This window comes from Dermacentor albipictus, unplaced genomic scaffold (genome assembly GCF_038994185.2).
Source record: "Dermacentor albipictus isolate Rhodes 1998 colony unplaced genomic scaffold, USDA_Dalb.pri_finalv2 scaffold_17, whole genome shotgun sequence".
Classification (NCBI taxonomy): Eukaryota; Metazoa; Arthropoda; class Arachnida; order Ixodida; family Ixodidae; genus Dermacentor; species Dermacentor albipictus.
This window is the reverse complement of record NW_027225571.1, coordinates 5,625,344-5,651,808: the sequence shown is the minus strand read 5'-3', so window position 1 is coordinate 5,651,808 and position 26,465 is coordinate 5,625,344. Positions and strand designations below refer to the sequence as shown.

The 26,465-nt window shown below is 47.8% G+C and overlaps 1 protein-coding gene across 1 annotated transcript in view; it reads left to right on the top strand.

Moving 5' to 3' along the window:
- The window catches only part of LOC139051971 (defense protein l(2)34Fc-like), a 77,519-nt gene that overhangs the window by 48,222 nt on the left and 2,832 nt on the right, over positions 1-26,465 (top strand). The window contains exon 2 of the mRNA XM_070529024.1: positions 22,188-22,395. Coding sequence (XP_070385125.1) covers positions 22,188-22,395 — 208 coding nt within the window. The remainder of the gene's footprint in view (positions 1-22,187; positions 22,396-26,465) is intronic.

Here is a 26,465-nt window from a genome sequence, read left to right as displayed (position 1 = left end):
GCGCCCAGAATAGTATTATAGAGTAGGAAGGGCGCGCTTCTCCCACCGGGCCTCAGCTGCATTCGCAGTGCTGATTGACCCAAAGGCGACGCGTGGTTCGAACAGCGGCAGCATTACGCTGTGGCTGGAACCATCGCTAAGGGGTGATGCTGTGTAACCGAGCATCGACGTGATGAGGGCTGTTGGATGTGCTTTTCTATGCCTTTTCTAGCCGACAGCCATGATCGAGCTGGTGCAAGTGCTTTGCTGATGACCACTTGCAAATTTAAATCGCGATAAGAAAAGAAAGCGAGGAAGACGGAGTAGGTCAGGGTAGTGTATACGCACTGTCGGCACCAGTGCTCACAGCGAATATCACCCTCGCGAACTCGCCGCTCCTTAAATCTCGTAGCCTGCAAGTTTCCTCATAACGGCAATGGCTTTTGAGCAAGCCATGACCTTCGCGAATTAAGAAGAAAAGAAAGAAGGAAAGGAAGGGTGAGTGTCTGCGGTTCCATGGTCTTCTAGGAGCGTGGGAGTACTGTTGGCAGCTTGTGTTAAGCGCGCGAATCATTCACTCCCGCAGATGCTCGACCTGGAGTGCGAACTTCATTGCCTCCGAAGTGCTGAGATACACCGCCCATTTGTGCGCTTGGCGCCGGTGGAAAGCGTTAGAAGGCCATCGCGATAGATATGAGAACGGGGTGGGTGAGAGCGCCCGCTGGTCACCTGGAATAAAGTACTGTAACGCCTCATCAGGCAGCGCACACCAGGAAAGGCCGTGCTGTCTCCATGTATTATGCGCAAGAATGATTAGCTACGCCGGGAAAGCAATTACCGAGGCGCGGACTGGATATCTGCAACGGTGACCGGTCGTCTGTGATCGCCAGGCCTGGGGACTTTTGCACATGCGAAGTTTTCTCTATGAATATCGCTCAGGAATAATGACACCGTAAGCAAACTGCCTCATGACTTTCGAGAATTTGAGGACAAAAAAAACAACAACTGTGACGCAGCAAAGAAGCCGAAGGCCCTATATACTGTCTTTGATTGATTGTATCTTTATTTCTCAAACCCGTCGTGGTGGCTCTGTGGCTAGGCGTTCTACTGCTAAACAGGAGGTCGTGGGTTCACTTGCCGGCCTCGGCGACCGCACACCAATGGGGCTGAATGAAAAAAAAGCTGTCGTGTACTTAGATTTTATTGCACATTAACAACGCCAGGTGGTCGAAGTCAATTCGAAGCCATCCAGTACACGGCATGCCTGCCGCTTACGAACGATTATAGTACATGTATACGTCTTCAATGGCGGAAAGTAAGCGCCTCGTGTGAGATGAGCGGGATAGCGCGTTGCACCGTCTGGTTGCTCAGTCGCTCCGTCCCTTCGCATGCTGAGTACGAGGTCTTGCGTGGACCGCATTATGATAGCGGAGGAATGTAAATACGCTCGTGTACTTAGAAAGAAAGAGAGAGAAACATGTATCAAAGGAACGCACCAGTCATGTTAACCTGCTAACCAGTCAAGAGTCTGGTTGTCTACCCAGCGCTGGGTGAAGGGAGAAAGGGAATAGAAAGAAGGGAGAGAAAGAGAGAGATGGGGGTAGAGAGACGCACACGAACAGCACAACAGAGTCAAAGGCGCTCGCACAAGACACGTTCTCAGAAAGCACAGAAATGCTTTTAGTGCCTTCTGGGCCGATGATTGGTGGAGACAGTGTTCTAGTGTTGTCTGTTCACTCAGAAGACGATAATCTAGTTTCCTGAATGTGTTTGACATAGGTTGTCTTTGTGCTTCAAACTGAGGACAGTGGCACAATAGGTGGCCAATGTTCTCCTCGCAGCCGGACTGTCAGCCATTTCAATTACCGATGAATAAGCTTTCGTGAAGGCAACTCCCAACCACAACCGACACAGAAGAGACGCTTCGCGTCGGTGCAGTCCGGCCGGAGGTCTGAGTTGCAGCGAAGCGTTGAGTCTCTGCAGTCTGGTGCACCCTGTATGTGCGGTGTTCCACACAGCTAACGAGAGTGTGCGTGCTAGACGCAAAGCTGTCTTGCAGCGTCTGTCCTTGAGAATGGAATGGGGACGCAGTGGTCTTCTTGGTTTGACCATGTACTTAGATTCAGTATTATATCTAAGGGTCATTGACGTTCAAAAATAATTCGGTTGCCTCCGCTACGGCATAGAGAGAACATTGCATCCCTGAGACGTTGAGTACGAACATTTGGTTACTACCTGAAATATAAGGTATTACACTCAGATTGAACGCGTAGTTTACGGATATAATCACGTGGCATTGCGGCCCAACCGAGCATGCGGCACCATACATCTTAATTGAAAACGTCACAATCGCAGCGTCTACGTTTGCATCCGGCGGCCATGAGGTATACTCCAAGCACGCTATTTTATCATACTTCAACGGCAAAAGCACCGCTGTTCTATAAAAGTTAGCCACAGCTGTCGCCTACATATCTTTATTGCTGTAAACAACAACAACAACAACGACAACAGCATTGAAAGCATTTTGCGTGATGCCTCGGCTGCATTTTGCCGGCTACTTCTCGCATCGGCAATTTTTGTTCCTTAGCCTTTCCTCTGCCCGGTACACCGTAATAATGTTTCCACCCTTAAAGGCGTTTGGTAGTCACACGGGTAACACCCCTACCGCTAGGGCCTTAGAAAAATTTACAGAGTGCGACAACGGAGATCTAACTAGACGTGCAATGACAAAAGACGTAGTTGAAAACTATGTAGTCGTTCTGGCGGCGTTGGGCGCACAGAAATAAATATCCAACAGGAGAATTTCACAGGAATAGATATGTAACTTTATTTAATGCACTTTTGACGTCGCCTGTCAAAGGTTTCTTCATTTTTGCTTGCAAGAGAAAGTTGGCAAGCAAGATGCCACCATTGGTTCTCTGCCAACAATTTTATCGTACCCTTTAAACGTCAGGGTGTTAGCCATGCGACCACCGAACACCCTTTATACACCCATAAAGGTGTAAAAATGTTTGGAGTGATACGTGCCTTTACCTGGCTATTTCGGCAGATGCTGTGCCCTCGCGCTTTACAGATGAGCGGTCAAGGTATCACGTTTCTTATCCAACCATATCCTACATACGCCAAATTCGCGGTGGACACTTTCTGCCCGTATATAGCACAAAGTACTTGCATTGTTAGAAAGAACCGCATTTCGCGTCGCAAGAGCGCCCCAATATATATATATATATATATATATATATATATATATATATATATATATATATATATATATATATATATTCGCCTCCATGTGCACAGTACTGCCCTGGTAGCGACTCTGTAAACCTCCGTGCAAGGATAGTCGCTTCTCAGGAATAGTTCTCCTTAGCCCCATTTCTTGTCTCCCTCCCACAGGCACCGGGTGCGTGCGAAAAAAAAAATCGAGAAAGAAACGACGTTATGGCCAAATCACTACTTATTTTAGACCCTTTGGTATGAAATATTTCACTATCTAGTCGCCCATATTATAGCGCTCAATTTCTTTCTGATAGAGCAGCAAATACCGCCAGTCATATTGAATCGAAACTGCACTTGTCCCATTTACAATGTATGTATACAACGTCTAGGGGCATCTGACGGGGTTCAGATTACCCTAATACTGCTGTGGTTTAAGCAGTTTGCTGTGGTTTAAGCAGTACGTGAGTATATGACATTTGTGCCGAAAATGATGTCAACAGGAAGAGTAGGTGAAGAAAAAGAAAAGAGCTTCGCGATGAGGTTTATATTAGAACTCCGAAAAAACGACGCAGCCATCGTCCTGATGTGTGAAAGGCTTGTATACCTGGTAAAATGAAAACGATTCACAGAACCCTTCGCGAGAAATCTTGTAGCCGCTGGTATGATCGCTCCTTTTGGATACCCGCGATTCTTCGCTATGCAATACACTCTCAAGTGCCAACAAAAGTATTTATCTATTGCCTAGGAGTAAACTAGGTTAGCAGAGGCCGGTTTATTTGTCGACGTAATGCCCTCATGGCATCAAAGTGTTGCCGGTATAGATGTCGTCTTGTAAAAGCGATGATCGCAAAATCCATGCGCTTGCTATTGCCGCTTTCTTTCTCTTGCAAATTCAATCAGCGTAACAATTTCCTCCCTTCATCACTCGCTCACTCACTCAGCTACGCACGCGCTTGCGCGGCGGCTAGGAACTTGTTCACCGGTCCGATGGCCCGATGCTTCCCTCCATCGCAACGCTTATCTTTGATCGGTCAATTTCCTGGCCGAATGGTTCTGACGTGTCTCTCGCTTCGATCCGGAAACTACGCCCCCAGAACACGACCGAAAGGCGCGCCGTCGCGGCCCGCGGCACCAATGGTGCCCACTGCCGCGCGCAGCTATGGCCTCGTGACCGGAACGCTAAGAAAGACGAGGAAAATATAAAAGCTCGGTGTAAGGGTTGCACTTATTTTTTTCTCTCTTTCCTTTATTTTTTGATTCCTACATTATCCATTTCTCGTTCACTCCGTCGCTTGCGCATAGCCGTGGGCAACCGTTGCTCCGTTGGCGCGCATGCGATGTACTGCTGGCGTTCAAGCGGAATCTATGCCGCGAACTTCACATAAAGACGCAAGAAGAGAGGAGAAGAAAAAGAGAAGGCGAGCTGGAAACCGAAAACGGCCACCGCACAGTGAGCGACTGCGTCCACTCTCTCGGTACCACTCGTCCAGTGACGGCGGAGGCGGCGGAGTTGTGCTGCCGTGGTTGTTTCCGCCAAACTATACCGAGATCCGCCTGCCACGCCCACTGCGACTCTGCTGCAAGGTTGCTCTCGGTTTTGGGCTGGCGTGCACTGGGCGTCGGCTGTGTCGTTGCCTCGGGGCAGAGTGTTGCTACACGCGCCCGCTCGTGCGTGGCCACTCGCAGGGCACCGTTATAGTGCGCGTGCGCGCATTTTACCGCTGGCTTCGCATTCGGCAACCTTGGCACGAGGCACGACTGGCGGATGTGTTCGCGCTGGCGTGACCAAGTCGGCTTCCCGATGAAGCCGCATCCGCGCGGAAGATCGTCTCTCGCGAAGTGACTGCGCCTTTGAAGAGGCGTCTGCAAGCGGGCCCACCTTTTTATTGCGATAGCAATTATGTGGACACTCGAGCATTTCTGACGTCGGCGTCACCGTGATGTTCCGTATAAAGTCCAAGGGTGATAACGTCGTGGCCATATGCTGTATGTGCGAGTGAAAGCGAGCGAGGGTCGGCGGCTCAATCTCGCGCGCGCAAAAGAGGAAAGCTGGGAGGAAGCGCGCCCTCTCCCGTGACGCGCGAGGTCCGGGAGGAGGGGAGGAAGGAACGTTCTACTCCTGAGGCTGCTGCATATACGGCGGCCGCGCGGGCCCTATCTTGAAAGCGATCTGGAATGAGCACGGAGTCGGGTGCGCCGGGGGTTCATAGCTTCGTGTGCATTGTGTTCTCGCCGCAGCGAGAGGCACCGCGAAGATCAACTCGCCCGCTGCTGCTGCCGCTCTTCGTCACGCCAGCGTTTTGACAGCGAGTGTCCGCGCTCATCGAGTGAGATGTATTTATGTTCACCTGTGCGCACGTGCCGCCGTGCTTGTTAATTTAGTTACTGAGCGAATGCGTACAAGTTTGTCCGACCGATAAAGCTACTATCCTTACTTCGTATATAACTGCCTACTAATTTCCTGTCGCAAATCGATGCTTCGCCTTTCGGTCGAAACTTTGATCGTTAAGTAGCCGCCACACACAGCTAGCACACAAATATGCGTGAAGGCTGAATGCCGTTATGCTTATTTGTGCAATAACAGGGGGGTCATCATGGGTCGCTAACTCATCCAATCATTCCTTTTATTATTCAAGGTAGTGCGAGTTGCCATGCTTGCTCGATCTACTCCCGTGGCACTTGTATCGGCTTATAACGACAATTGGGGTGCGGATTCCCATAACAGAACTTGCTTCATTTCCAATAAATAAATAAATAAATAAATAAATAAATAAATAGAAGACATCCACGCAGATGTTCGAGTAATGAGGGTGGACAGGTACCATCTTCGTGCTTATCCGTCCTATCAAACACAACGAGGACACACCTTAAGTCCCGACTGGGTGTCAGGTAGCTTTGCAAATATAAGAATCTTAGCGCGCTATAACGGAACGCTATTTCAAACTTTTCTATTAGAATTCTGCAATCAACCCTAAGCTATTGGTCAAAAACGTTTTTGGACCACTTTTCCTTCGCCTGTCTGTCATGCAACGTCACGAAAACCACGCTAGCTCCCAATCTGACATGACGTGTGCACATTGATTATGCATGATTCGACCAAACAAAAGAAAAATGATTATTTCTGATTCGACCCCGTTTCGCCATTAACCCTCTGATATTGGTCAAAAGGTTTCAGGCTGCACCCACTTCACCTGCCTGTCACTAGACGGCAAAATACCGTCTTAACTAATTGCGCCAAAGTGACGGGTACGCGGTAAAGATTCATTAATATGTCGAACAAAACTGGATTTTTTTATGAATATACGGAAGCTGCCCCATTCCGTAAGGAATAGAATATGGCTCCCGCCGATCACTCAGGCAGCTACTCCTACCTGCCGCAGAGCATGGGTTTATTTTCGTATAATAAACCATTAAGCACGGCGGCATGACGTAATCGAGCACTTTCGGCACGAATACCACATCGCTCTGCCAACTCTTCGTTCCCGAGATCCGTTTCAGCGGCATTTTTAACCTTCCGTTGCAAGCCGCCGCGATTTTCAAGCGGCCACCGCAAGTTAAGTAAGGGAAAGCGGACCATTCGCAGACACTGGCACCACCCTCTTCATCCGGTTATCTTTTTTCAGAGCGCTGACTCTGCCCCATCGCAACCCTCTCCACTTGAGCGTGCTCCTCACCTCTTGTGAGCCAATTAGATAAGAAAAACCGCTGAGTGTAGGCAATTTTATTCGTTTTGAAAGCAAAGTGACCTCCTATAAACGAGGGGAGCGATTGTTTGGGCTGTTCAGGCAACACTGCGGGTCACCACCCGATGCTTGCGTGGGCGCTTACGTGAGCTTGACGTCAGGAGATTGGAATAAAAATGTATAGGAATAGTTTTATGTTATAAGGCTCCTAGATCCGTATTAACGAAAAGCTATTATGGTGGAATTCTTCCCAAGAGAAAATACCAGCCAATCCTGATGCCGGGCTTACCAGTAGCAAAGGCGACCGGCGAATGGCAAGGCGCACTTACACGAACGAAAATATTCGTGAATAAGGCCACTAGTATACTCACGGTATCATTGCGATGCATTAAAACTGAAGACTGACATCATTCCGTTCCTTCGTTCAGGCATGAAGACCTTGCTGCGCCGTACAGCTCTCTCTAATATTGCTTTCCACTCGCGATTCGACTAACCCTCTACCAACTAAACGCCTCGCATTATCGACTCTTAAGTGCGCATACAGTCAGCGACCAAATGCTGACAAGTTACTTGATTGTTTGCAGTAGGACGTGGCTCACAGTGTCAGCCCCGTCCAAGTTTCCTGCCCCGATGATCCATCTTGGGTGCGGGGGCACCTTGGCGAGTACGTGGCGCATGGTTTCCTCGAGCACCCGCGGTGTATACGCCGAGGAATGTCCCATTGTCTCTCGTCGTCCTTGGACCTTATCCGAAAGCTCGCGCACCAGACTCTTGGTCACACATTAATGAAACAACGTGCGCTGATAGCATTAGGTGGCCGTTCCCGAGATGCGAATATTACTGGGGCCGAGTTTGCGAAGCTTTTCATTCATGAATGATATTTACCAATGGCCGGCCACCCTCGTTAATAATACGTTTCGCATTGTAAGATTTGTCGGATGATCCCACCGCTGTTACCAGTTATAGGAGTTGTCGGACTAACTCGCCGCTGCCACCATTTGTAAAGGTTGAAGGTCGTAGAGAGGAACTTGGGAGGAACTAGGTGAACTGGGTTTAATTACAGTATTTACATTTTAAACAAGCGATACATTTACACAGTCTAGCGTCACTCCCAAATGGAGCCCGCAAAACGAAGCATACAGCATACGAGCATGAAGCTCCAAACACACTGACGAGCACGCAGCTCACGAGCGCGACGACGAGCACCCTCTAGCAGCCGACAACTGCTGCTTATAAGCACTCCATCGGTCCCTAGTTCCCTAGGTGAGAGAACCGCTCGACGTCATCGCTGTCGACCCGCCTTTTTTGAAGGAGGAGGGCTCACGCACACACGTACACACTTTGGGTTCCCAGAACCCGAGTTGAGCGAGTTCTCGCTGACACGTGGCTTGCCCCGAGCAGACGTCTCTTAATCCCCGAGCGGACCTCGCACAGTGGCCTCTGCCACTGTCCATTGTCTGGCGTCTTCAAAGGCCCGTGAGTAGGCACCGCAAGGCATCTCCTTCCAGGAAACCCCCTGCTTCAGTCGAACTGTGAAGGCGTTGGCGATTTCACTAACAATAGTTGGTCCGCCAATCGCGTTTAGTCATGCGGCGCCGAGGGGTTGTTGATGCGGCACCTCGCGGTCCCTACGAAACGAGTCACCGCGGCGGGTGTTGAAGGCTTCCATGGTCTCTTCGGGGAAGCTCGCCATGCTCGCAGCTGCAGCTGGCTCAGAAAACGTTGAATGTCGGCATCTCTGCAGGCTGTTCCTAACAGCATTAGGATAGGCTGCAATTTGATCTTACGAACAAGTCTACCGCAAAACGCTTGTTGTGAATACAGGCCCTGCTTCGTAATGCTGCCCAGACTTGTAACTTAATCGCTTGTGTAGCGATTAATTGGTTATAATAGTTTAAGCGCGTGATCCCTTGCGGATTGCCTTACAGCCAACTGTAGGTAGCTAATCCCGAAATTGTGGCAAGGCACCGAGTAAAAGTGCCTTGGGGAATCAAGCCCGTATTCGCAAAAAAGCTATTAAGCTAGAATTGCTCGTAAGAAGATCTTCCAACGAATCGTTGTCCTCTGAATATTATTAGTCAAGGTGGTGAGCCAGCGGCAAAAAAAAAGCAAACTTAATAGCGAAACACTGTGCGAACTCGGCATCTGATTTATGGGACCGGTGCCGCGCCAGAATACGCAGTGCATTCGCAACTATAGCTAGAGCCGCAATGACCCGAACGTCCGTCCCCTCACCTTGGATTGATCTTTGTTACGCGCCTTCTGTAGGGATGTGTAGTTTGGTCATTGGGACGGGCCTGCGGCATGCAGCTGGTCAAGGTTAGATGGCGCTCCTTTACAAAGCAATGCGTCCGACGAGAAGGAAAGGGTAGGCGCCGCAGTATTTTGCTTTGCTCGGTTGAAGTGTTTCGCATTCGGCGCACTATAGGCTAGGAGCCGTGCGCCATAACGATACCTCGGACACGGCGCGAGGCATACGGGAACGATCCTGTGCTGACAGTGTACTTATAGACCCCTCTGCCTGTGCTATGGGATTTTATGCGGCCCGTTTGAACCAGATGGCGCAACTGTAACCTCATCAGTGGGGCGCCGTCGTACACACGGCTATAGCGCTTGAGCGTATATATATATATATATATATATATATATATATATATATATATATATATATATATATATATATATATATTTATATATATATATATATATATATATATATATATATATATATATATAATCCTCGAATATAGCTCGAGTTATCAAATAAATAAATTTATTTATTTATTTACTTATTTATCTATTTATTAAGTCGAGCTATATTCCATGGTTATACTTCTGTGAGGACGAATTCGTCATTCATAGCGAGAACAGAGCTTTCTCAACCGAGAAATTAATGAACACGTAAAATGGTAGTAACGCCACCTGTTGTGGAATACAGTACCTCTCATGTGACGTCAAACTGGCTGATTCACCGAGTGTTGCACAGAGCAAGGTCACGTGGAGATTACGTCTACACGTCCGTCTTGGCACGGCGTCTTGGAACTTCGGCGGCTATTGTCCATGCAACAACATTACATATTGGCACACAGAAATTGATGACAGACTTCTCGAATAGTAATATATTGTTACGGCGCAACCACGAGCAGGGCGGTAAATATTATTCTAGGTCGACCTAATATTTTCATTTCATGTGCCTTTAAGTACACCAGCTATATGCTGAATACAGCATCTCAGTGTTAGTGGAGAAGGTAACGGCTCCTCATGATCCTTGAAGTAAAAAAGCGTTTTTATTGGCCTAAACACAGAGGTTTAGATGTAGCATCACGTGATGGGCTGGCATGTTCATGCTGGACTCTGAATTTTCGTAAGGATTCGCGGTGTTCGAAAGGCACTTCACTCGTGTGATTTGTGCTCAGAGACGACACAGCGGTCTAGACCAATATGGTGAAAATATTTACTAAAGATGACAAAAGAAGTGCACGTAAACGACTTCCGTGTGGTTGTCTGCCCAGACATTCCGTGAAACGCTTGACTGCTGTTCACAAAATGGGCAGCGAAATGTATCGGTGTGCAAATTACAGTTACGCCCAGTTTGTGACGTTATTATAAAGGAAAGAAAATTGCACCGTAGAACTATAATATTTTGGCATATCTCAGCCCTGGTTGGTGATCCTACGGCCCGGTGAATTTTATACCCGTCAGCACTTTAGCCCGGTCATGTGATCCTTGATAAATTAATATATTCGTTTAACAGGCTACTAATATTCAATTCAGCGACTGCAGCACGTGCCCTAATATTTCCAATTAAAAGTTTTAGTAAATTTTACCTAATTAGTTGATTAATATCTCACGATATATAAACAATTTCTTAAGTTTAAACCAGCCATAGCAATGCGTTGTGCTTTGTACTGCAAGTCGCTTCAATGAAACGGAATTGCCTGTACTGCAACAATTTTGACTTCTTAGGTACCGCCTTGGTTGTTTAATAGCTATGGTGTTTAGCTGCTAAGCACGTGGTCGCGGGATCGAATCCTGGCCACGGCGGCCGCATTTAGATGGGACTAAATGTGAAAAGAACCATGTGCTTAGATTTAGGTGCACGGTAAAGAACCCCAGGTGGCCTGGTCCCCCACTAGGGCGTCCCTCATATTCAGTTCGTGGTTTTGGCGCTAAAAGCCCATACTTTTCTTTTTATTTTTTAGGTCTTATGAGTTAGTAAACTTGGCTGCTTGTGTTCGTACAACAAATATATTTTTTTATTACACAAATATATTGTTTTATTTTCTGTCGTGTTAGTCAAGTCACAAGCAGTGTTGCACACTGTGGCTACAGTGTACGGGTACACAGCATGATGTCCTTTGCGTCGTTCGCTTTGTTCGTGCGGAGGACAAAACACAGTGAAGCACTGTTTCACGTGACACTGCCTATCCTTTCAGCGATCATTCAGTGATGAAACAAAGGCGAGGGCAGAACCCAGTCTGGGGCCTTCCTTGGAAAACTGCGCCTTGCTCCATTTCTTCGTCCGCAGCGGACTGAACTGGTGTCATTTGCATACTCTGCATACTATTTGCATACTAGTTTCTCTCTCTCTCTCTCTCTCTAGTATATTTTTGACAAAGGTATCAAAAACTCGAAGCTCGTGTGCTTTCTTTTGTGTTCGCTTCACTCCTCCTGCGCTGTACTTTTTCAATCCGAAACACAAGGAGCACGCGTAAAATATCGATCGAACGTGCGAGGCCAAGCTCAGCGCGTCTATTTGGGCTGTTTGGTACACATCTTGTTAAAGAAAAAAAAAGATTAAATTCGGGGTTTCACGTGCCAAAACAAGGATATGGTTATGAGGCACGCCGTAGCGGGGGACTCCGGATTGATTTTGACCATCTGGGTTTGCTGAACGTGCATCCAATGCTCGGTACAGCGGTCTTTTGCACTTCGCCTCCCATAGAAATGTGGCTGCCGCGGCCGGGATTCGATCCTGCGTCCTCTGGCTTAGCAACGCAACGCCGAAGGCACTACGTCACCACAGCGAGTATGTTGTTGAACAACAGCTTTATTTTCCCTTTATTCAACAGCTTACAAAAACGCAATACTGCAGGGCACAGCAAAGGAACCACGGGACTAGCGCTCTGTCCTGTGGTTCTTTTGCTACGTCCTGAGTTGCGAACAAATACAAGCTCATTCGCTGGCTCTCCTAAGCGGTGTCCCATATGTGGCTCTGTTTCCTCTTCTTTTGGCTCTTCAAAGCCCTATCAGGATGTCAGAGAACAGCATATTTGCCGCGATGACTATACATCCGCAGGACGCAGGTGCCCTGGCCGATAACTTTTGTTTTTTTAAGGATTGTAAAGGAGTTGTGAATAAATCTGTGTCGGAGAATACTAAGAGACGTAGAGACATATGACGGCGTAAGGAAAGGGAATGCACAGAATGAAATCATATTGCGTTACAGGGCAATCAATTCATTTTAAGAATGGTTGACTCGCTAAAACCAACCACGTTCCTTAAGTACAGATAATAAATGCAGCGATTGGTAAAAAAATAACTAGCTTAGTGGCACGTGAGAAAGAGGAAGACAAGAAGGAAAGGCAGGGTAGTTAACTAAGGTTCTACCTGGTTGGCTACCCTACACGTGGGGAAGGGAAATGGGAGCGGCACTAGGCGCCATCGCGCTTCAATTTAGGAGTGGTGGTTATGCTTATAAATCCGTCGACCCATCCATTTCGTTTGAGTGAGTGAGTGAGTGAGTGAGTGAGTGAGTGAGTGAGTGAGTGAGTGAGTGAGTGAGTGAGTGAGTGAGTGAGTGAGTGAGTGAGTGAGTGAGTGAGTGAGTGAGTGAGTGAGTGAGTGAGTGAGTGAGTGAGTGAGTGAGTGAGTGAGTGAGTGAGTGAGTGAGTGAGTGAGTGAGTGAGTGAGTGAGTGAGTGAGTGAGTGAGTGAGTGAGTGAGTGAGTGAGTGAGTGAGTGAGTGAGTGAGTGAGTGAGTGAGTGAGCCAGCCAGCCAGCCAGCAAGCAAGCAAGCAAGCAAGCAACAGCAACCATGGGGGATAAGTATATAGCGGTATCCTTGTATGCGGTCAGCTTTAACTCACATTGGTCACTCATGAAGCTGTTCTTCATTCGGTAAACAGGCTCTTATGAATCGCGTGCATTACGCCCCACGAATAAACTATGACTCAGGCTCGATAGCAATGACTATTTCCTGGCGCGTGAGAAAAGGGAAGTCGCGCAAGCTTGAAAGTATTCTGGTAGTTATTTGTCGCATGCCCATATCTGCCCTCCGAGTTACAGTGCACACCAGTCGACAAGGCCTGTTTAAGCTCACCTCCGCGTCTAATATAATGGAGTAAGGAAAAAAAAGGTATATCATGCGTCTGAAAAAAATGACACACCACTGTAACAGAAAAAAATAAACTTGTGTCAACGTCCCACGAACAAGGACCGAATTCACAGCACTATTCGTTCGCAAGCGCTGTTTCCCACTGGCCGGTGGCTTTCACTGATGATATACCCAACATTACCATTTGCTTGCTTCTGCTCTTGGGAACAGTGCTGGCGTATCATTCTCAGCGTGTGTGGATGTACGTTTGCGTGAATACTGGCCTATATTTTGCATTATGAGCATATAGCTTTAAAGATACGAAAATGTAATAAAGCATTGTTCGCTTGCGTAGACCTGTCTACAAAACACGGACTTATAGCATAATCCCATGAATTTACGGTGACGGGACAAGTATTTATGGCTGCTCAGCGTAAATGGTAGGGACGCGCAATTGCATTGCAAAAAAGAAAAAAAAAGAAAAAGAAAAGGTGATAACATTTTTATTTTTATAAAAAGTAATTACCTGCACGTGCGCGGGCCATGTAAGCTGCAGGAACAGTGACTAAAAGCGTGACGAGAACACCTTGTATAGTGAGCAAATAACTTGAAAACGAAAAAAAAAAGAAGGGCCGCTTACACCTCGCAGAACGCTCTCTAGCGGCATGCGCCGCAGCAACGAGTAGGCGGCTAATTAAAAAAAAAAACACGCTTTCGCATTTACATTCGCGCGCATCGCGAGCCGCGAGTAATAATAGCACGCATCGCACGGCATTTAACTATTCACGAGCATCATCATCATCACCGATGCGGAACGAAAGGGGCCGCTGAGCGAAACTTCGTGCTCGGCCATCCCCGGCGCGCCTTTCCTTCGATTTGTTTCCTTTCTTATTTTCGTCATTTTGTGACCCCTTCCCACCTGCTCGAGTCTTGATCATGCAGACCTGCCCGCGCAAGCGCATCTTGCCGGTCCAAGCGCAGTGCGTGCCCTGTGGAAGCGAACGCGGTTGAATGCCTCGATTTAGATGGATGGATGTAATGCACATAGCCACGGCCCTCAGCGGCGGCATTAAAACAACGTCAGTCGCAACCTGCGCTACAATCATCTTCGCTTCGTTCCTCGGCCAGCTGATGGCATATGTATCAAAGGGTGCGGGTGGCTGGGTGGGCTGGCTATACGGGTGTGCATTACCATGCGTATTTTGTCTCGCTGCTATCCGCGTTTTTATATATGCTACGCCGAACGAATAACATGCCACCTTTTTTTTTTCTACGAAGCTCTTCGCACCGAGTGATGTTATTATAGACGTTCCCACAGGCACCGTTATTATTGCTGCATACATGTAGGGTGCGCTCCTGCACGCGCGCGCGCGCTACCATTGAGCTCCAGAAGCCCGGAGGCGAGGATAAGCTAGGAGACCGTCCGGCGCGAGCCGCAACGTTAGACCGCTATTCTAGTATGCTATCGTCACGCTCAGCACCGTCATCAACGAGAGCGAGTTAGCTGCAGGGGGGCTAGAATCTCCCCGAAGCGGCGAAGAGGCCCGCGCGCGTCTTTCCTATAGCGCCAGAAGGCGGAAAATGAGCTACGCCAGCGCAACTCATTTACCCCGCTTCATGCCGCCGCTTCTTTAACGGCCCTGCTGTTTACAAAAGAAAAAAAAAAGAGAGAAAAAAATCAACCATAAACAAACGTGACGAAGCGCGCGTTGCGTAGTTGCACGGGATACGGGGGCGTATATACATACGGGATAGCGTCGCCATTAGAGAAGAATGCGAGCTTTGTCTCACGAATGCAGGCTCTTTCCTCAGATGTCCGCGCTTGCTGCAGCGGCGGCAGCTTGCAGCTTGGAGGCTCGCGGCGTCCGCCCAGACACAAGTCGAGGACCGCTCCGTGTGTCGACCGCTTTGACGGTCTCGCTTTCATTTTCTGCCGGCTGTCAAGGTCGGGATTCTGCGGGAAAGAGGGAAAAAAAACAAAGAAACAAACCGGCACCGATTGTACGAGACTCGCTTAGCGCGACTTACACACGATGCGCACGCACCGAACTGTATACATAATCTTGAATTTCACTTACTAGTTGGTATATATATATAGCGACTGTTAGAATAACCTTTCCCTTACGTGTACAAGTATTTGGGTCCGTCGGTCAAGAGCACTACAATGAGCGCCACTGCATTCAACTCGCTAAATTTCGGTTGACTTTTGGCTCGAGACGTTTCTGCTACAAGAAAAGAAAAAGAAAGGAACTGGGTCAGGTGGGGGAAGAGCGCCCGGTCTTTTCGAATGACCCCGAGCACGACCACAGACGCGTCAAACGTACTCATGAGAAGTAGCTTTGTTTCTAGATGACCCTCTATGCTTTCATGGGTCAAGGTGACACAGTTGGGGTACGTCATTCCGCGGAGTGGGATAGAATTCGTTTCAGTGTGTTTGCTCGGTGGAAAAGGTACACTCATCTCGAAATGAGTTACGAAACTTCCTCTATTACGAAGAAGAGATTACTGCTTTTCTTTTCTTCACTCATCTGCTAAGTGGAGGCTTCTACTTGAGAAAATAAAATAAACAAATAAATAAATAAATAAACAAATTATTTATTTAAAACCTGTTTTGAGAGTACATTGCAAAAGATGAAACTCACATGCTGCCCAGAAAACCTTTCATATAGTGGGCGTAATACTGTTGCATATATCTATATGCTTAAAGAAATACAAATTAAATAAAGATGGCCGTTTTTTTGTTATTATTATTTTGATGTTCGCGCTCACGCTGCTTTCAAGACAATATCGCAACACCGTTTTCTGGCGGCCGAAGCTCAGGCGTGGTCGAGCAGAGGCAGCCTTGAGTTCCTGCACGACGAGATTAATCGCGCCAATTAATTCCACTGGTCTGCTCTTGCTCGGGAGGCGCGACCTTGACGTCGAGTAACCCTGGCTGACACTATCCGCGCAGTCAATGCGTCCAGAAAGCTATCGTTGGCCGTTTGAATGTGGACAGCCTAACAAAGCGGGCGCCGCCAAGTCGAGCCATTAGTTTTTCTCCCTGAGACATATTTTGGGCATCATGCAGGGCTGCTCATTTTGTTTGACCTTGCGATTACAGTGCGCTGCCTGAAGCACTGCTTATCTAGCGCAGAAGTAGCATGTAGATCTGGGGCCTCGCATTCTGAAAAAGCTCTTTCGCCAGAATTGTTCGTAAGAGGAAATTCCAGCCAATCCTGATGCTGGACATATTATTAACGAAAGCGGCTGTAACCAATGGCAAAATGCACTTCCGAACAACAAGCCTTGGGAATTCGGCGCCTGTTCACATCTCTGCGTGCGACGTACGCAAACAATTGAGACACAAACACTACATAAAAAAGAGACACGACAACCCTGGACTAGCAACTCACGTATATTTGAAAACACGGATCAACCCTCGAACAGATACGCAATGCTCTTCGCAAGATACAAGTTCTTTAAATTGATGAACACAGCATTTTGCCCTAACTACGACATCTTTAAATTCAGCCTTTCAGACAAGCTACCTCTTTATTGCCCAGAGAGGTAAAAGGAACACTGACGCATTTTCCTTCCTCTTGTATACTGATATATAAACTGCCTCAAGTATTTCTCTTTCGGTTTTTGTCCTGCTCCTGCCAAGAATCGTCACATTTTCAAGAAGTGGTGCAGAGTGACGCTGACGACAGTGAGGACAATGAAACGCCAGGTGACCAGCTCCTTGTGAATTGATCAACGCACAATGCTCGCGCATACGGTCATTGACGCATCGGCCCGTTTGGTCATTATAGACCTTGCCACACTTCAAGGGGATCTTGTAGATAACATGTGTCGAGCGCTGTCAGGAGCGTGCACGCGCATTGAAAATGCTGGAAAGAAGGAAGACTGCAAAACCAAGCGTGTGAACGAACACGCTAAGTGCGCGACACATGTTATCTACAAAATGCCGTTGAAGTCGGACAGAACTACCTTGTACCAAAGGTATATTGGGCATAGTGTCCCTTGCTATCTGTATGCAAGGTGTCGTCTCTATGCAGAAAAAGCATTTGCAGTCCGTGAAAGTCTTCGCCGCAGTCGATTGCGTTGGACCGTTTTTGAGAAACTACCTGTCAACAATGAAAGAACATTAGCTCTCGTCGAAAAGCATGCGCATCGGCTCTATCGAAACTGCTGCCTCTCGAGTATCCGTGACGTGCACTGCGCTGAGACACCCTAGTTGACGAGGAAGGCAACGTCCCCAGTGCCTGCACTGCGACGGACTAAAGGCCCATCTGCTAGACCACGCGTATACCGGACAGACGTGTCAGGTGCAATATTATGTGCTTTTTTAACGAATACACGAGTCGTTTGTTCATTCAAGACATATCCTTTATTTGGTGGATGGGGTGGGCCGGCACCTGTATTACTTACATAGCTCATTGCTTAACTTCTTTTAGTCGCTGAAAATAAATGTCGCAACTTCCTGTACTAGTGCAGGTGTGACAAGATACTGTAATCCGGAAAAACGAAGCCTTCAAGCATTTCATGCATAAAAAGAAACAGCACCGCGCACCGTTACATACTGCAAGTGGACTTCAGGTGCAATGGTTTGCTGCAGCACAAAGTTCGCGCATTCGAGCCTCTTCTGACACCCTGGTATAGATATAACCAACTACGCTTCTTTTCTTGTATAAGCTGACTATATGCTAAAAGAACGAGAACAATCCTGGGCTTCAATGCGCGTCGCTCGATTGGGTACGATAGCGACGAATTCCACTGAAATACAGCAATTGCCAAGTGGTCGGATGTATGTTCGACGCTTTGCAAAATCGGCAAAGTAGTTACTCAATTACAGTGGCCCTTCAAATAAACCATCGCAATATTACTGCTTTTTTGGGGGGGCTTGTTACGGCGCCAGAGACGAACTTGACGACATAGAAGACAGTTTGCAACCATAACGTCGTGGAAATTGTGTCGAAGTGATTACCGTTGCGTCATCTTGGCTTCTATCCTTTTGATTACCATTTCCTTAAAACGCAGTCACCTCACAGCGGGTTAAAGAGGAACTCTTAGAAGTGTCCGGAAAATTTTGCGGGGGTTCCTTCCACCCACGCGTGAGCACATTTAGTCGACTTCTCCCGCTGGGCTATTGGAAGGCGCCATTGCACCGGTAAAACGAGACCCAACGAGTGTACGTGATACGCACTCTCAGAACGTCCCGCCCTGATGGCCAAAAAAACATGGCGATGTGGTCACGTGCGTCGGACACAGCCCGTGTCCCTGTCTCCCGTGGGATCGACCACGGAGAGTCAGTCGCCTCAGGGCGTAGGCAAAACAATAACATGAAAATGAGAGCAGCAGCTTAACCCCGTTGTTTGTTTTGTGCGCACGAAGAGTCGTCAACAGAACGTTCGAAGGCTTCGGCACCACACACTCGCATTCTTGGTTTTCTTTTTTTTCGTCCTGCAGTTTGCTTCGTCGTTTCGTACGGCACGCACGCGAAGTAGCACGCGCGCACGCGACATATCGACCGCTGAACGCAAGATCGCAGAGACGAAGCGAGAGCTGCTGGAGAAAGCAACACTACTAGAATGATGTATTCTAGTAACGTTGGGAGAAAGCAGCCGGCGATCGAGCGTGTATATAGCCGAGCGGGGTTCCGGGTTTCGTACGTTGTTTAACCGGGCGGTCACGAAGTTTGGAAGCTCGCCTAAACGTGAGATCAGGATGTCGAAAAAAAGAAGGAAAAGAAAGGCGGCACAGTGCTTTATTCTTTTTCCTACTACGTGCTTGCCGCGCGCAGAGAAACCTTGTGGCGTTCCTTGTGGGGCGGTGGGAAGCCACCACTTATTTGCCGGCAACGTCGCAGACGTGCGTTGACTCTAGAGGGCGCCGACCTGCGTGACGCCGCCGGTCAGTGCCCGCGCTATCAGTGGCCATTATTAGAACCGTATGGCTCCAAATTGGCCTACCTGTAGGCCTTCCCGGTCTTCTAGAAAAACTCTGTAATTACGCCTTTATTGAAGAAAGTGATCACGCCAAGAGGACCGTTTTTTACGAATGTTGAATTTTACATGCGTGATACACGTGCAGGTGAATTAGGTTTTTAATAAAACGTTATCGATTACTTGGGAGTTCACGGCTTTTGAACTAATTGAAAATTGCTGCTGATATTGAACTTATCCGAAGAAGAAATACATATCCACAGCTAGGTGAAAAAAAAAAGAAAACAAATTGTGGGGTTCAACGTTCCGAAACTGCAAAGTAGTTTATGAGGGACTCCGTAATTGGGGACTCCGGATCGATTTTGGCCACTTGGGGTTCTTTAACGTGCAGCCAATGCACGTTACAAGGGTGTTATTGCCTACTGCCTCCCATCGGAATACGGAACGCCACCGGCATTGATCAAACGCGGCGGGTTACAGCTAGGAGAGGTAATAATTTTTCCTTTAAGAAGGATGCTTTAATCTACGTTGAATATTAGCACGAATGAGAAAGCCTGAATACTTCAGTGCTTTACATAAGCGAGCAAGAAATTGATCAGGAACTGCAGAAAGCTATTACGTGCTGCACACCGAGGTTATAGCAACCATATACGTTTGTTGAAACTAATGGCGTGTAAGGAAACGTTTAGGGCTTTGGTGCTGAATATGAACTTAAATTTGAGCTAGTCCGTATAGATTCATCTTGGCGTCTTATAGGCGCCGAAGCTTTAGCCGCCTTTGCCCATACCTCTTTTTATTGTGGGGCGCTATAACGTAAAGCTATTCCAATAACTTTTCTATTCCAATTCAGTAATCAGGTCTCCGCGATTGTTCAAAAACTCTTTTGGACTACACCCACTTCACCTGTCTGTCACGCGAGGTTACGGAAACCGTGATAGCTCCCTATCTGATATGGCGAGTACCCACTGATTATGTATGATTTGACCGAAAACAGAAACATGGTTATTTCTGATTCGACGCCTTTTCGCCATTAGCCCCCGGCTATTGGTCAAAAGTTTGCGGGCCGCACCCACTTCACCTGCCTGTCACGCGACGTTAAAAACCGCAAGAACTCACCGCGTCAAAGTGATGTGTACGCGTTAAAGATGCATTAATATGCCGAACAAAACTGAATTTTCTTCTGAATAGCCGAATGCTGCCCCGTTCCTAAAGGAATAATAAATGGCTGCCGCCGATCGCTCAGGCAATGGCTACACGCACCTGCCGGAGAGCATGGTTTTATTTCCGTGCAATGAAACATTTTTCGTGGCCGTGTAAAGTTTTCGAGCACTTTGGGCACGTTTACGACCTCCCTCTGCCAACTCTTCCTTGCCGAGGATCTGTTTTAGTGGCATTCTTAACCTTCCGTTGCACGCCGCCGTGATTTTTGACCAGGCGCCGCAATATAAGTAAGGGAAAGCGTACCAATTGCAGGCGTTGGCACCAACCTCTTCATCCGGTTATCAATTTTCAGTGCACAGGCTCGGCCCCATCGAAACTGTGAAGCTTATAGCGCGTGAAAAGACAAGGATGAAAGGAAGACGTGATACACGCAGTGTCTGACGTGTCTTTTCATGCGCTATAAGCTTCACGATGTCATACCAACAAGCCCAAGAACACTACATTAATTCATCGAAACCCTCTCCACTTCAGCGTGCTCCTCGCCTGCTGGCAGCCAATTACAAACGAAAAACCGCTCAATGTAGGCAAGGTTACTCGCTTTGAAAGCAAAGTGACCTCCTATAAACTAAGAGAGCGTTTGATTGGGCTGTTGAGTCTTAGTGGCTATGGCTATGGCGTTTCTTGCGCTGCTGAACCCGAAGTGGCGGCTTCATTCAATCCGGCTGCGGCGGCCGCATTTCGATGGAGGCGAAATGCAAAAAACATTCGTGGTGCTTCCATTAAGGTGCGCGTTAAAAAACCTAGGTGGGCAAAATTAATCCGCGGAGACTCCCACAATGGCGTGCCTCATAATCAGATCGTGGTTTTAACTCGTAAAACCCCAGAATTTAATTGAACATTCCTTCATCCATTCTTTGTTTATATTTGTCGTATATTCAAAATAATGGTGTTTTACGTGCCAAAAACGTTATTTGATTAGGAGGCATGCCGTAGTGGCGGGCTCAGAAATAATTTGAACCACTTGGGCTTCTTTAACGCGCACCTAAATCTATGTACGTGGCCTTCTAATAACGTGGCCTTCGTGGCCAGATTCACTCCCGCGGCCTCATGCTTAGCAGCGCCACATCACAGCCACTAAGCAACCACGGAGGGTCTTGTATTTTCTGGAATTTTATTTGAAAACTTTGGGTTCGGCAAACTTAGTTGGTGTATATTTGATTACGATGAAGCGCGAAAGACGGGACAATGTGCCGCCAGACAGACGGGGACAAGCGCTACTGACAATTGTTACTATTTTATGCGGTTTACGTTCGCAGAATCTTTACACAGAAACTGCGTGCTTTGTGTTTTTATTATTATTGTTGTTTTTGTTCTTGAATTTCTCTCAGAAGGATATCTGCCACTTTCCTCACCGCATCTTTATATCACTCAGTGATTCATATCGGAGTGATATAAAAGTGCACGTGAGTAAACGCGACACTGAAAATATTGAGTCAATTTCGGGGTGGAATATTGGCTGGAATTTAGGAAGTAATTACGTTTTCCTGGAGTATTGACAGCGCATGACTATATACGTCCCTACTGTCGAAAAAAAAGAAGTTTCTAGATGTAGGGGCACTTCCCTGCAGTTGGCAGAATGGGAAAAAAATACTAAAAGAAAATGCCGAAATGCTATGGTAGCCTCGTATAATGAATGAATATGTAATGCATAATTCAGGTTACACAGATCATCATTCACGCAATGCATAAATCATGTTGTGCAGGCGTGACCTTCGCGACATTTCTATTTATTCATTGTTCAACCTCACGGTGCACCACGCTAGGCTGTATACGACACCTGCACTTGAATGCACGTCACAAGACCTTAAGCTCATCGTCGTTCCCTGCTTGTGTTTTTTCGCAGTCGAGCTGGGCGGCGCACCGTTCAAGGGCTTCTTCATTGCCGCCATGGACCCGCGCACCCAGAAGCGCATCGGCACTTTCCTCAAGGTGAAGGGCACCCACCCGGTCAGCTGCAGCGCCGTCACGCACAACGACGCGCACCCCAAGAGCCACGTGTCCCTGCTCTGGCTGCCACCCCAGAACCAGCCCGAGGGAGAGGTGGTCTTCATGTGAGCACCGCTGTTCCATCTCGCGAGCCGTCACGCAGCTTCAGTCGATGCTGAATACCATGACTGCTGACACCACCAAAGTCCTCCATATTGTCAAATTCACCATTCTTGCCAGTTCTGATTGGCTCACGAGGTAGCTATACAGGCCTTCTCTGATCAGCTATAAACGTCGAGATAGCGGAAGTCTACAACATGGTGGAATTCGGCAGTGTCGATAATACTACTGCGGGCACAGAACGATGGCAGGCTTGAGCGGAGAGAGACTGAAGCAGAGGCGGGCGAAGGGGCCGCATATTATTCATGGTCGTTAAAGGGAGAGGCACTTCGTCGCATGTCCCACTGAAGCTGGATTCACGCGGTGAGCGGAATTGCTGATTCATTCTGCAGAGTAGCGTGATCCGGTTGGTTTCAGTACGGGGACACCGAGATCGGGCAGCACGTCGCAGCGCGCGCAGCCTCATCTCTGATGCCATGATCAGTGCGACCCAATCACGCTGCAACACATAAGGTGGCGCCGGAGGATGTACTTATCGCGGTCCAATTTACTACAGCTCCGCTACGTCACGCTCGGCCACGGATTAAATCAGCTGTCCGTCCCGCCTTGGGAATCTAGCTTTAGAAGCCGTGTATTCACGCAGCTAGTCGACTAAGTAGGGATTAAGAAATGGAGACTTGGGCAACCAATCGAATATTTACGAGTGCCCCCCCCCCCGAGCTGCATGAAAGGGAACGCTCAAAGTGCTTTGCAGAGGGCATAATGGCTGAATACATGCCCTGCATAAAAGTGTTGCGTGAGACTAAATCTTCGACTGGAAAGGCGCACTTGCGTATTAACAAGTCGCACTTGAACACACAAATCATGAGTAGTCGTTGCTTAAAAAGGGAAAGCGTTGCTCCCTCTTATATTTCTCGCCATTTACGGATATATAGAAGGTTAGCTGGGGGGGAAAATCTCTTAGAATTATGAGGCTTGACATGCCGCTTTGCAACCCTCTAGCCGCGACCGCTTAACCAAACTAAGGTGCTTTCCATCGAGCAGCCGTGCTCAAGCGATCGCTTCTGCTTCTTTTTAGCAGTATGAGCTGGCAGGAAAATCTAATTGCCAGCATGTTTGTTTCTGAAATATTCGTGCCCTCTAGACCTGCGATGAGTGCTTCAAAATGTTCCTCGGAGACAGCTGAACGAAATTCAGTGCATTTGCAATTAATCAAAACTAGGCCACCTCATGGCGTACGTGCATCGACGTTTCCTGTATGTGCGTAAAAGCTTACGTATAGCTACGCACTCTTGATAGCACGCTTTGAATACCCAGCGAAATCATCGCGTAGTTGCGGTGTCCTTAATTCGTCAGCTTTCGGCTCTTTAGTTCTTTGCCATTGTCTGACGCTCAGTGAAATTAAGTTCTCGTGCATTCTCACGCGTTGTCGTAACCGTCATCAGCTTAAATACGCCCATTGCATAATACAGGCCTTTCCAGAAGCTCAACTATTACCGTAAAAAAGCCACATGTAATGTGGACCCGCGTACATTGTGGATTAGACGAGGTTTGGGGATAGCGAGAAGACAAAAAATAAAATTAATTCACATGTAATACGAGTGAGGCAAACTCAGCGAAAACGTTTATTGACATCTGGGCCGCTATATCAGGGGGCGGACACTTCGTATACATCCCATTGGCCGTTTTCGAGCAGACGCTCTTTCGACGCTAGCGCCAAGGTCCCCTTCAGTTACGGCCCTAACCAATGGGCGACGCATTAAGCAAAATGGCGGCGCATATGATTGTATACGTTGTCATGGCAACAGCAGCGGCGCGGCACCTCCTCTCCCAAACGTTTTTTTTCCTTTTTGTTTTTATTGTGCCGACCCGCTCCACTCCCTTTCCCCCATGCCGCGCGCGCCGCTCACTTTTTTTTTTACCCGTAAGCGGCGCGTTTTTTCTTTTTTATTGCGCGCTTGTAACCGCGTGCCACGCGCCAGCTCGCAAGCAATGCGCGCGCTACGCCATGCATTGGCATTGCTTGCGAGCTGGCGCGTGGTGCGCCGTGGGCTATGCGTTGGCAGGCACGCAGTCTTGCCCATACATATATTATACCAGCATGTGCCGGAACATAAAAGAAATTCCACTTCCAGCACAACAGATGTTTAGTCTCACTTTATTGACTTCGTTTCCGAAAAGCAATTTTTCTTACAACGTGGTGTGATACTCGCTCAAAAAACGAGCAAAAGTGAGAGGTGCATGACATATACAAGAGTACTAAAGACAAAAGTTCACAGATGGTGAAATAACAAAAGAAAGCGCTAGAAAACGCGAAGGCCATTTCATGTTCACACATATAAAAACAAGATTTTTATATAACGTCCTCAAGACCTAAATGTAGACGAGCTCCTGATATGTGCACTAAGATATTGCACAAAATTGGACGACGTGTATGACATAGTCATGACAACTATAAAAATGGAAAACTCACTAGTAATGGCAAAAACAATGACACGCAAAATACCTGAAAGATAGAATAAAATGCTAACATGGTTTGATTGAGAGCCATACCGAAAGAAAGCTTACTTATAAATCTGCACGAAAGTATATGAAATGCTTGACATGTTCATTACTGCTGAACAAATTGAAAAAAACATGGCAGAAAAAAATAACATTGTACTAAAAACTGAAACACACATTATCACATTTTGCACTTGGCCACAACTTGAGTAACGGTGGCAAGGCGAACAAAAGATAGTCGACTTTTGCAGCAGCACATAGAAAACATTCGCAGAAAGGCTTATTCCTCAATCAAAGACCAGGTAAAACAAGCCAACACGACTTTTCTTTCTACCCGAATGCAATGCTTAGCAATAAAACGACGTCACTTAATGCACTAAGTCGTACCTACTGGCCTCTCCCTTGTATAATAAACACAAACTGCAAAAATCTGCATGTAGGACACTTGCAATGCTCATGCTTTCCAGAGGAAAAAAAAGCGTATCATGACTACACATGAAGGTTGTTCGCGCGGTTTTCCCATCGGGCGTTACTGAGATAGTACACAAACACTAACAGTAATTTTTCAGCTGTTAGTTCGTTTGTAGAACGTGATACACAGAAAAAGCACGGAGGGCGGTATGGAAAGCTGGGCAAGTTACTGAAGTTGCAGAATGAGACTTAGCACAGAAAAACACAAGTCACAGACCAGGTGACAATGAGGAGGAACATCTATTTGTCAGCTTTCTCTACCGGGAAGAGGCAAGTGTAGCACAATCAAGGCGCAACGACGTCCGGAGCCTCATGGAGTACACAAATGGACAGGGCTGTGTTCGTGTACATGCGCCTTCTGATGTCCTTGGGTCTGAGCGCTCACCTGTTGTCTTTAGGCACCCGGAACAACCTTGCAGAACTTGTTTTTGAGGTATTTGTGCACCACTACACGATGCACGAGCGGTACGAGTCGTGAAACGGGTGAAACATCGCGGAGCACAAGCACACAGCTACCGAGGACCACAGAACTGACGAAACTAGCCACGTCGGTCAACGCACAGCAGCGCACGCATCTCGATGACAGTAGATAACAAAAATAAAGCGTTACGTAGCGGACTAAGCAGCAGCCGGGCCGGCGGGGATGGCACGGCGGCGCGGGCGCGTATAGACAGTCGAAGGTGAGGGAGTTGAGAGGGTGTTACGAGAGAGGGCGTAGGGAGAGGAGTTGAGCGGGGGGAAGGACTTGACCACCTGGATCGGCGCGCGTGCGCGCGACGATCTACGAGGCCATGCAAAGGAAACGGATTTTCGCGACGCCCATTACAGAGATGGCGCCAATTTCCTGTGCCACCGGAACCGGGGAGTGTCCCCCCCCTGGCTATATTGCAGCGATGCCTTATGCCTTATTCTACGCTGTTCTTATCATCCACCACACATGGCCGTCTGATCCCGTTGATAATGTGGGCAGACCGTCGCTCTGACCACTCGCCAAGCGCGAAAAGCCTGAAAAAGCATAGAATCGGAAAAGGCATCGCTACAAAATACCGGCCCTGACCTCGCGCTTCAATCAGGTACGCGGTTCGCTGTTGTCATACGAACT